Source organism: Piliocolobus tephrosceles, unplaced genomic scaffold (assembly GCF_002776525.5).
Source record: "Piliocolobus tephrosceles isolate RC106 unplaced genomic scaffold, ASM277652v3 unscaffolded_21684, whole genome shotgun sequence".
In the NCBI taxonomy this organism is placed as follows: Eukaryota; Metazoa; Chordata; class Mammalia; order Primates; family Cercopithecidae; genus Piliocolobus; species Piliocolobus tephrosceles.
Genome location: NW_022303959.1, coordinates 1 through 11,946, shown reverse-complemented (window position 1 = coordinate 11,946; position 11,946 = coordinate 1). Strand labels below are relative to the sequence as shown.

The 11,946-nt window shown below is 48.0% G+C and overlaps 1 protein-coding gene and 2 long non-coding RNA genes across 3 annotated transcripts; all 3 read right to left on the bottom strand.

Annotated features, from left to right (window-relative positions):
* Positions 1–3,050: 3,050 nt before the first annotated feature.
* On the bottom strand, positions 3,051–4,848 carry LOC113221195. The gene is made up of 3 exons (XR_003307753.1): positions 4,778–4,848; positions 4,593–4,689; positions 3,051–3,180 (listed from the first exon to the last, which is right to left on the bottom strand). It is a non-coding gene; the product is annotated as an uncharacterized LOC113221195 (long non-coding RNA).
* Positions 4,849–4,996: 148 nt separating this feature from the next.
* LOC113221194 (tubulin beta-8 chain-like) lies at positions 4,997–6,558 on the bottom strand. The gene is made up of 2 exons (XM_026450540.1): positions 6,364–6,558; positions 4,997–6,059 (listed from the first exon to the last, which is right to left on the bottom strand). The coding sequence occupies exon 2, from the start codon at positions 5,639–5,641 to the stop codon at positions 4,997–4,999; it is 645 nt and encodes a 214-aa protein (XP_026306325.1). The 5' UTR covers positions 5,642–6,059; positions 6,364–6,558.
* Positions 6,559–8,074: 1,516 nt separating this feature from the next.
* LOC111533978 lies at positions 8,075–11,748 on the bottom strand. The gene is made up of 2 exons (XR_002729006.2): positions 11,491–11,748; positions 8,075–8,992 (listed from the first exon to the last, which is right to left on the bottom strand). It is a non-coding gene; the product is annotated as an uncharacterized LOC111533978 (long non-coding RNA).
* Between the last annotated feature and the right edge of the window lie 198 nt (positions 11,749–11,946).

Here is an 11,946-nt window from a genome sequence, read left to right as displayed (position 1 = left end):
CGTGAGTAACTGGGACTGCATGCCTGCAACACCACACCCGGATAATTTTTCTTTTGTCTTTGTTTTGTAGAGATGGGGTTTCCCCATGTTGTCCAGGCTGGTCTCAAAACTCCTGGACTCAAGCGTTCCACCTGCCTTGGCCTCCCAAAGTGCTGGGATTACAGGCGTGAGCCACCGCACCCAGCCTATTTTTATATTTGACATTAGAAAACTATTATCACTTCAGTCACTTACAAGTCATTATGAAAAATACTTAACCTCTTTGAGAGGACAGGTCAGAAAGATCCTGACACATTATCAAAGCTTAGGGTAGGATAAATGTGCCGTCACCAATGAATGGGAAGACAGCAGGCCCTACGGAAAATGGTGTGACAAATGGTTACCTCTATCAAAAAAGTACAGATGAGCCTATCCTAAGAGAAGTGAAAGAAAGGGAGGAAGGGAGGAGGCAGAGAGAGAGAGAAAGAACACACCGCGGAAGGTTTCAATGTTGTAACACCCAGCTCAGCAGGACAAGATAAAACAAGAGCTCTCAGTCATGGTCTAAGCTGGCACTGCTTTTCAGAGGTTCATTTTGCAATTAACATTAAGAGTCTCAAAAACACTCATCGCCTTTGACTTAGCCATTTCACCTCCAATAATCTAGCATATTAAAACACTCAAAGATCGGATACATTTAGGTCAATAATTCTTTACCCACCAACTACACAATCCAAAAAAGTCAAAAAAACTCCTTTGGCAGCAAAAGCTGTCTTCAATAAATGTGATACTGTTTATAGTTTCTATTTATACCACTCAGCTGGCCTTCAAAGCCATACATACTTTTAATTTTAATTTAAGTGACCCCAGTCTACTTCTTGGGGCTTATTTACCAATGCAGCCTCCCACAGGTGCTGCAAACCTGACACACAAAGCCCCTGGTTGTTCCCCAAACACGGCCCACATGCCCCACAGCAGCACTTTGGTGATACTCTTTCTGCTTCCTGACACGTCCTCCTTCTCCCACATCTAAGGCCTGGCACAGACCCCATCTTTTTTCATAAAGCCTCAGCCATACCTGCCTCAAAATTTCTGACCGCCATGATTCCCAGGCACATTTTGGTGCTGCTGGATGTACATAACACAACCTGAAATGCGGTTCTGCATCTCTTCTTTGCACCTGGCTGAGGTCTCAGAGAGCAGAGGCTAAACATTTCATGGCTCCCTCAATTTCTAAACAGTGCTGTATCCTGAGTGGCACCTCCCGGTGACTACTTTGTACCCTAAATGTTAAACGGAGGGATGAGTGAAACCGTATCAGGATTAATATACAGAAATACATTCCTGAATCCCATCACTTAATAGAAGTGGCCATTTGAATGCTGCCAGGTAGGAAGAAAAGAAGAGGACAAAGAAACCCCAAAAGTTGGCATCATAACTGCTGCCACAGAAAAAGAGAATAAAGCAGAGTGGCAAGGTAAAGACCAGGGAAACGCAGGCCACTGCAGGACAGAAAAATCTTCCAAGTTTGTCAGTAATGTAAGTTTCTCATTTTCCAATAAACTAGTGTGGCATAGGCCACTGTTCACAGTCTAGAGTCTTGTCTTCAAAATGTTTTCCAGTATCAAGGACAAAAATCTACAAGAAACAAATGGTGAGAAAAAGCAGCACACTCACAGCTCTAAAGAGCACAGGGTAAGGCTACAAAAAGGACCAAGCACCTTCTCAACCTGCAATGTGCTCAGTGTCTGTAAATCACAAGTTAGGCGATGAAGGGCTGGTAGTTTCACACGAATTAATAACTTTCCTTCTTGCCCCCGTTATCTCCCTCACCTGACCCACTCGATAAACCATCCTTAAAAGGCTCCTCTCAAATTGCTTGCACATGCTCGGAGAAGCTCACGGTACGGTCAGTGCACTCACACACAACTGAATATGAGCAACACGAGGCTTACGAGACAGCAAAGACAACAACAAAGCTGGGCCCAGCGGCCATCACCTAAAGAACTCTTTGCTCGTTACATTGGAGCGAGTGATTTCTCTGGGACCAGGAACCACAGAACCCTGAGGGACACACAGCTGCTGGCCAAGGATTCAAGGCCTGGAGTGAAAATGTTACATTTCCCTCCCAGTGCTCATGTCTGCTATAAACTAGTTTAGTTCTGCAATGAACAACTAGATTTCTAACTGATATTAACAAACTTTTTTTTTTTTTAAGACAGGGTCTCGCTCTGTCACCAGGTTGGAGTGCAGTCATGGCTTACTGCAGCCTCAACCTCCCGGGCTCGAGCAATCCTCTTGCCTCAGCCTCCCAAGTAGCTGGGACTACAGACAGATGCCACCATGCCCAGCTAATTTAAAAAGTTTTATGTGTAGGGATGAGGTCTCACTATGTTGCCCAGGCTGGTCTTAAACTCCTGGGATCAAGCAATCCTCCTGCCTTGGTCTTCCGAACTGCTGAGATCGCAGGCGGTAGCCACTGCATCAGGCCATTGACACATATGTAAAATACATCCAGAATATGAACCACTACGAAACAAAAATACTCCATCTTGATGTAACTTACTGTACTATGGATTTGTTTTAAAAATGAGGTAAAAGTCATTAAGAAAACGAAAGCACAAAAGAAGTCTATCAAAATTATAAACTCAAAACTGAGTGAACAAAACTTCAGAAAGAATGAAAACAATTGGAATATAACTTCAGGAAAAAATGTAAAATAGAAACAACAAAAGAACAATTTGTGCCCTCTAAAAAATAGAGGTTAAAGTCAGAATTTTTTTTTTTTTTTTTTTTTTTTTTCCTCTCTCCAGCCTGGAGTGCAGTGGCATGATCTCGGCTCACTGCAACCTCCGCCTCCCAGGTTCAAGCGATTCTCCTGCCTCAGCCTCTTGAGTGGCTGGTATTACACGCACCCGCCAGCATGCCCAGCTAATTTTTGTGTTTTTAGTAGAGACGAGGTTTCACCTTGGCCAGGCTGGCCTCGAACTCCTGACCCCAGGTGATCCACCCACCTCAGCCTCCCAAAGTGCTGGGATTACAGGCATGAGCCACCATAGCCAGGAAAATATTTAAAAACAAATTAAGCAAAGATTATAAAAGTTTTTGGAGTAGCACAGTTCCCGAAACAATCACGATCCACATCAGGTCTGCGCCAGGTTGACATCTCCACATCAGGGCCCTTCCTGGTGTTTGCAGAATCTGCAACACAGACAGAGGTGCCAGGGTCACTGGGGGGGCACAGAGGCGGAGGGAGGAGGGGCTCCCTGGGGTCGTACAGGTCTCAGAGCTCCTAGGGCCCTGGAAGGTGACCTTGGGCCCCTGAGCTCCCCACAGTCAGGTCTACTCAGATGCCAAGGCACTGAGGCCTGTGTGCTGTTCTCTGCTGAGGGGTTATGTGTCCACAGAGAGTGTCTGTAAGTGTCATGGAGGAAGAACTGAACCTGGGCACTCACACAGGCACCTTCAGGGGGCTGGTTCCCCGGAGAGTAAAACAGACACAGAGAAACGGGAATTTTGAGGATTCCAGGATCAACAGGCAGAGCCCTGGGCCCTAAGGGGAGCAGGAGGTCTTATGACACAGGGTGGGGGTGGTGACCCTGCCTTGCCACCCAGATCCTCTGTGCCATCCAGACAGAAGAGCTGCACATTGAATATGCACAGCTGCCTGGAGCACGTCATTGGTATTGCCTAGTAAGACCTGGTCTTTCTAACATCCCCACCAGACCTGTCTTTGTATTGTAATTTTTAAAATTACGCTTTGGTAAAACAAATTTCTCACTTTAGTATATTCTATAATAATAGGGTTACAGAAGACATACATTTGAAAGAGTGAAAAACAGTGTATAGATACACACAAACACACGTTTATATGTGTACCTGATTTCAAGATTGGAAAATAGATTTAAAAAACAGAGGCTACCTGAATCATGCCCTCAACCCCTCCCAAGTAAGCATGGCCCTGAAATGTCTTCAGGGGTTTGTTTTGTTGGCATTTGGCACAGATACAGAACCACTGACACCCAAGCCAGTGCTCTCTACATACAGAAGCCTCCAACCTCATCTTGAAAAATGGGGCCATGAGGTCACCCCAGGTCCCCAGGCCCCCACAGAGGCTGAAGAACCCCTGGGACTGGGCACATTTCAGTGCTTCTTGGATCCTGCCGTGTCCCCTGCTTGATGCCAGGACCTACTGAGTGCCTGCTGGCCTCAATACTGGGCAATACTGGGCCGGGTGGGCTGCTTGCTCGTGTGACAAGGAGCCTGGGGGTACCTCCATCCTTCTCACACCTTTCCCAGGAGGCCTGAACTGGGGGCGATTCATGGTCAACCCTAGTGTCTCCTCAGGATGAACTAGTGATGCTCCCAGTGGGCCTCAAGGGGCTGGGGGGGCAGAGCTGGGTCCCCTCAAATGAGATGCTGGTGAGCTGAAGAGTCACTGCAGACAAGTAACAGTTCACAGCCCATGGAATCCTGCACACGATGGCCTGACCAGCACCTCAGTGTCTCCCTCACTAAGCAGCCTGTGGAGGGCTCAGGCCAGCAGGCTCAGGGACTGCTATGGAGTGGGTGTCTGTTTCCTGGAGGATGTTCTCACGGCATCCTTCACTTACCTTCAGAGGTCTCTAAAATATATTAAAAATGTCCCAACGGTTCAGGACATTCCACCAGGTATTCTTCCTGGGCTTCCTGGTTTTCTTCGTGGTTTTCCTGATGGGACAACAAGAAAGTAAGCGTAGCCATAAAGAACACGGGCACGTGTCTGCTTCCCTCATCATTCTGCCCGCCGCACACTCACACTTCCTCTTCCACTTGTGTCTTTTCTGTTGCTGCTTCTGCAGGTGCAGAGGAGGGACTTGCTGACACCTGTGAGAAGGAAAACAGTTGTGTATGTCCAGAGACTAAAATGCAGCAGGAGGAGAGGTGAAGACACGAACAAGTGCATAGTGACACATGGCAGTCAGAACACAGTAAAGAATCCACCCTGCTTCCCCCCTTTATCTAGAAAAGGAAAGTTCTAGGCCTCCTCCTCCTCCTCCTCTGCATATTCCTCAAACTCCTCCTCCTCGGCCGTGGCATCCTGGTACTGCTGATACTCAGAAACCAGGTCGTTCATGTTGCTCTCCGCCTCGGTAAATTCCGTCTCATCCATCCCCTCGCCGGTATACCAATGGAGGAAGGCCTTGCGCCGGAACATCGCTGGAAACTGCTCTGAGACACGCTTGAAGAGTTCCTGGATGGCCGTGTTGTTCCCAATGAAGGTGGCTGACATTTTTAGCCCCCGGGGGGGGATGTCACAGACGGCCGTTTTGACGTTGTGGGGGAGCCAGTCAGCGAAGTAGCTGCTGTTCTTATTTTGAATGTTGAACATTTGTTCATCCACCTCCCTCATGGGCACACGACCCCTGACAATGGCAGCCGCCGTTAGGTAGCGGCCATGGCGGGGATCACACGCGGCCATCATATTCCTAGCATCAAACATCTGCTGCGTAAGCTCAGCCACCGTCAGGGCCCGGTACTGCTGGCTGCCCCGGCTGGTCAGTGGGGCAAAGCCAGGCATGAAGAAATGCAGCCGGGGAAATGGGACCATGTTCACGGCCAGCTTCCGCAGGTCAGCATTCAGCTGGCCTGGGAAGCACAGGCACGTGGTGACCCCGCTCATGGTGGCAGATACCAGGTGGTTCAGGTCACCATAGGTAGGCGTGGGCAGTTTTAGGGTCCTGGAACAGATGTCGTATAACGCTTCATTGTCTATACAGAAGGTCTCATCTGCATTTTCTATGAGCTGGTGGACCGAGAGGGTGGCATTATATGGCTCCAGCACCGTGTCTGACACCTTGGGCGAGGGCAGGATGCTGAATGTGTTTATAATCCTGTCTGGGTACTCCTCCCGGATCTTACTGAGCAGAAGGGTACCCAGCCCAGACCCTGTCCCCCCACCCAGGGAGTGGGTCAGCTGGAAACCCTGCAGGCAGTCACAGCCCTCAGCCTCCTTTCTGACAACGTCATCACTGACTCCATCAGCTCCGCGCCTTCTGTGTAGTGCCCCCCGGCCCAGTTGTTTCCGGCCCCACTCTGACCTGTGAGACAGTACAGCCAGTCACTCGATGGCCAGGTAGACGGTCATCTGTGGTCACCATAATGCAAAAAGGGCCAAGTGTCATGTGAGGTGAGAGCACCGTTCTCCCTACAGGTGGAGCAAATGAAACCCCTCCCCCAGAGTTACAGGACAGCAGCCTCCCCTGTTAGAAATTAAGTCAGGAGTCAAACCTGAGACAGGCTAACAGACCTCCCTGCAGGTGGCTCCTGCCCATTTTCAGGGAAGGCAGTAGCCACGGCCCCAGCTCAGCAACCTGCAGGGAGTTGACATCAGTAGCTCTTCACCTTGAGGAGACACCTGGGCCTTCCTCCCAAAGCCCGTTTAGGAGGTAGATGGAGCGACTGGGAGGATAGGAGGGTGTTCAGGGGCCCTGGATCCGTGGTTCCCATGGCCATGACCTTGGGGCACTCCTAGATTTTGAGTGGCCCTGGCTAAGAAGCCGCACCCCAGTCCTCCCCCACAGCTCACCGAAGATGAAGACCTAGGGTCTAGGTTCTCGGCAGTACTTGGCTTGGCCATGTGCCAATGAGGGGCACTCCTATCCTCTGCTGAGGACACACAACACTCACAGAAGCTCCCAGCTTTCCCCCCACGGAGAGCTGAAGGCAGGCCATGGTGAGCTTAGAAGCAGGAAATACAGGGCAGCCCCCTCCCGCTGACCGTACTTCCGCTGCATGGTCCCCACCTTGGCCCTGCCAGGTGCCTGACTGTGCTGAGCCCAAGACTCCCTCGAGACCTGGCTCACAACTTCCCCAGGAGGGGCCTTGTCAGTTCCCAGAGAAGTGGGAGTCAGACCACGACCTGGAGACTGATCTGCTCACCTCCGGGAGCCTCCGTCCAGCAGAGGCAGTGCCGCCCTCTCCTTGCACAACCAGTGTGCGCTCACCCTCCACTTTCAAACTAGACAGGGTGTTTGGGGATAGATACACAGGTGGAACTATAAAGAAAAGCAAGGGAATAATTAGCACGAAAGTCAGAATGGCCGTCGCCTCTTGGGCATAAGGATGAAAGACACTTTCTAGGTCTTGTCCGGAGAAAAATGTTCTGGCTGGTTTGTAGTCTCCTAATCTTGGAAGTTGTATTGGTCATGGATTGATGAGTAGGACAGAAACCATTCTAGCCATTTCCCTGGGACTGACCCAGGGCGTGGAGGACAGAAGTCAGAAAAAGCCCCTGCAGCGCCTGGTTCCTGCCAGCTCTCCAGAGTTGGGATTTTAGAGGAGCCACAGGAAACCTCTGCTCATGGTCACCGCTGCCTGGGATGCTGAGGTGGGTGCGTTTTGGGTGGTACCCAAGGGCCATAGCAGAACCCTCCATTTGCTGAAGCCACATTTCTATCTGCTTCTGCCAGAGAGAAACACAAAATGGTTTCTGCCACTCAGCTGTCTTCCAGGTTTCCCATGAATGCCTCTGACTGGTGGACAACCTGGAAATGTAGTTCCCACGTTTCCAGCCCCTGTGATACACGTGAGGGCAGAGCAGGGGATGGAAATTTGCTGAGTAGCCCGTAGGTAATCCTGAACAGAGTTTAATGAGATACGAGTGCGACACACATCAGTTGTCATGAAGACATCATTCAGGGTGTGTGTGATAGCACTTACGTAGGGAGCCTAAGTTCCGACTTCACAAAACTTTGAACTCTCTGGCTTTCAATCTTCTTGTCTGATTGTATTAATGAAACCAGGGACTGTAACAGGTTAATTGGGGGAAAATTTTCAGCCCTCTGTGAGAGAGTTTCAGCCCTCTATGCTGTCTCCAGGTTCTGGCCAACCCCTTCCAGGTTCAGTGGCCCCTCTGCTGAGTTCCAGATCTCTTGCATTTGTTGTATCCTAGAAAACAGCCCTCGTTTTCCTACTAGAAACCCATAGGTCTCAGGTGTGGAAGAGGCCAATGGTTACTAACAAACAGGGCTGCCCCTCCAAACACGGCCGAGCTCCTGCACAGTCCTCAAAATCCAAAGTACACAAAAAGAATGAGGTTAACAAAATGCAAACACACACAAAAAATGGTATGTTCTTTATTGTCCTAAAATTGCATAGTACTTTGATTGTGCACGCTTTTAAATCGAGAGCAGAGTTGCCCGCTTGAAACTACTCTCTTGCATGGGATATTTCAAGCTGTTTTACTATATGGGCAAGGAGCAGGGACCAAAATGCTGCCTGGGCCTAAAAAGAGCTGTGATCAGATTCAACAGAAGTTGGAGAGGGGGAGGGATCTGGGCCACACACGAGAAAAAAGTGTGGAAGGAGGTTGAGATTTCAACTGGGCTTATAGGAAGCACAGACGGGTGCTGGAGGGGCTTCATGGATGCCACGTAACAGAATTCAGGAGCAGCCTAGACAGGAAAGAAAAGGAGAAAGGAGTCCGGAGGGCCAATGCCTTGTGCTAACGTCTGAGATGAATGCCACCTGCCAGAAGCAAGCCAGGACACAGCGCACGGGTAGCTGGATGAACAGTTTGGGCGTGACCACGGCTACAGAAAGCCACATACTAGAAAAATAACTTAAAAGCTATACAATCGTCATTATAAATATTTTGTCTTTTAAAACTAACTCTAGTGTTGGTTATAAAAGGTTCACAGTTACTCTGAAGAGAGCTGTATCTCTATTGCACAGTAGTGGAGAAGTCTGCTCTGGTCCCCATGTGTAAACAATGATTCCCTTCTCCTCTGGCGACTTCAGGACACAGAGAAACAGTATCTGCTGTAAGCAAAAGCACTTGGGTAGAAGGCACGTGGAAGCTGTCAAATTCTACAGGAGCACGCAGAACATGTGGGATGCCCACTTCTCTTCCCATGTAGCATCCCTGCTGTTGGGACAGGTCTGGAATCAGAGGAAAGGTGGTGATGGTCTTGTCACGGTCTTATCCTCATTCCACAGTTACAGACTTGGCCAGATTTCTGGGGAAGTCAACCTAGAACGAAAAAAAGTGGCTGTTCAGGACCCTGAAGATCTCAGCAACATGCTACCTCTCAAAGACAATTTTCAGAGTACTTAAAAACAAGGACACAGACGTTCACCATAGTCACCAACCTAGAGACCTGCATCTTGGAAGCAGCTTCCTTAGTCCAGAAGCTTCATTTAACTGTTTAAGGTTTAGTCCCTCAATAAACACTTATTGTGTACCTGATGTGTGTCAGGATCTGTTAACATGATTTAAAGAATATGGTTCATGCTTTTAAACACAGGTAACTTTACTGTTAAAAATTCATTTTTCTTGTAAAAATATATATGAATTCCATGTGACTAATTCATTTAGGGTGGAGTGGGAAGGAAATATAGGAATGGTTCATAAGTAGGCTTCTACTGGGCCGGGTGCGGTGGCTCACGCCTGTAATCCCAGCACTTTGGGGGGCTGAGGCAGGTGGATCATCAGGTCAGGAGTTCAAGACCAGCCTGACAAACGTGGTGAAACCCTGTCTCTCCTAAAAATACAAAAAAATTAGCTGGGAATGGTGGTGCGTACCTGTAGTCCTACCTACTCAGGAGGCTGAGGCAGAGAATCACTTGAACCCAGGAGGCAGAGGTGGCAGTGAGCCGAGATTGTGCCACTGCACTCCAGCCTGGGTGACAGAGCGAGATTCCGTCTCAGAAAAAAAAAAAAAAAAAAAAGTAGGCTTCTACTGTATCTGGTATCTGCAATGTCTTACTACATTTAGACATTTTAAAAGATAAAACACATATGAAAACATGTTAGCAAATGTCAGCTCTGGATGATATGTACATATTCAGGTATTCATTATATTCTTTGTATTGTTATGTATCTTTAAAAGCTTCAAAATAAAATTGTAATAAAACTTCTATTTCTTTGTACTATGAACTGTGTGTTCTTACTTGCTGTGAGATAAGAAATTGGTTCTTTTCTGGAACATAATTTGGCAATATATGTTAGGAATCCAAAATGTTAGATCATAGCTCATTTGTTATATTAAGGATAAATCTTTTTTTTTTTTTTTTTTTTTTTTGAGACAGAAGTCTCGCTCTGTCACTCAGGCTGGAGTGCAGTGGCGCGATCTCAGCTCACTGCAAGCTCCGCCTCCTGGGTTCACGCCATTCTCCTGCCTCAGCCTCCCAAGTAGCTGGGACTACAGGCTCCCGCCGCCAAGCCCAGCTAAGTTTTTGTATTTTTGGTAGAGACGAGGTTTCACCATTTTAGCCAGGATGGTCTCGATCTCCTGATCTTGTGATCCACCCACCTCGGCCTCCCAAAGGGCTGGGAGTACAGGCGTGATCCACCGCGCCCGGCCAGGACAAATCTTAAATGTGGGACAACATTGTATGTACAAAGATGTTCACTGCTGTGTTATTTATGAAGTCAAAAATCTGGGAACAGCTTAAATAGTAGAAGATTGGCTAAGTAAACATTAAGAAAATCATATTATAAGATTGTGGTGTAATATTATGTAATGATTAAATGCTACCTATAACAAGCTCATAAAGATGTAAGAAAATACTTGCAATATAATAATAGAAGGAAAATGCAAACATTTTATCCTTGACGTAATATTAAATAATATTTTTTTTAAAAACTCACATGCACAGGAAAAACCTGGACTAAAACACTACATTTGCTAATTGACATTGCCTCTGGGTGATGAGGTTGTTTCTGGTTTTTTGTTTTGAAACAGAGTCTCATCCTGCTGCCCACCCTGTGCAGTGGCGTGATCTGAGCTCACTGAAGCCTTGAACTCCTGAGCTCAAGTGATCCTTCCACCTCAGCCCCACAAGTAGCTGGGACTCCAGGTACATACATCAGGTTAATTTTTAAAATTTTCTTTATAGAGGCAGGGTCTTGCTATATTGCCCAGATTGGTCTCAAACTCCTGGCAATACTTCCACCTTGACCTCCCAAAGTGTTGGGATTACAGGTGTGAGCTGCCTCACCTGGCCAGGTTATAGTTTAGTGCCATGATCTTCTCTATACATTTTGCAGTTTCCAGCTTGTTTTGGGGGGCAGGAAGTGGTATAAGCTACTTTAAAAAGAAAGCTATTTTAGGCCAGGCGTGATGGCTCACACCTGTAATCCCAGCACCTTGGGAGGCCGAGGTGGGCAGATCACGAGGTCAGGAGATCAAGACCACCCTGGCTAACACAGTGAAACCCTGTCTCTACTAAAAATACAAAAAAAAATAGCCAGGCGTGGCGGCGGGCGCCTGTAGTCCCAGCTACTAGGGAGGCTGAGGCAGGAGAATGGCGTACTGGGAGGTAGAGCTTGTAGTGAGCCAAGATTGTGCCACTGCACTCCAGCCTGGGCAACAGAGCGAGATGCCGTCTCAAAAAAAAAGAAAAGAAAAAGAAAGCTACTTTAAATAAAATTATTTATTCTATGACTATTTAAGTCTTTAAAGAACACAAAGGAACTTTGGGGCTATGTCTCTCCTCTCTGCTGTTAGGTGCAGTTTTCAGACGTACGTCATATCCTCGGAGCACAGCCAGGTGGAAGGACAGCAGCTGCAGCGGAATCACGCTCAGGATGCCCTGGAGGCAGTCCACAGTGTGAGGCAGCTCGATGGTCTTATACGCAAACTTGGAACTTTCAGTATCGTCCTTGGAGCACAGTATAATGGGGCGACCCTGGAGCAGAGAAATAGGATCATAAAATAGATCGTCTCTGAAAGCAGCAATCCCGGACGCATGCAGAGGATCTGGAAGCTACAGGACTGTGATGAGAACAGTCCTCTTTTGCATTTGCTGGAATCCTGGGTGAGGCGGTACGTGTGGGATACAAATACTTGGAAAGGATAAAGTGTCTGAGGCTTTTTGGTGGGTTTCTTCCCCTTCCCTGACAAGGAGATCGCCACCTTGCTGCATCATGCGGCACCCATTTGTGCCTTGCCGAGAGCAGGGCAGACTCACTCCTAAGTCTAG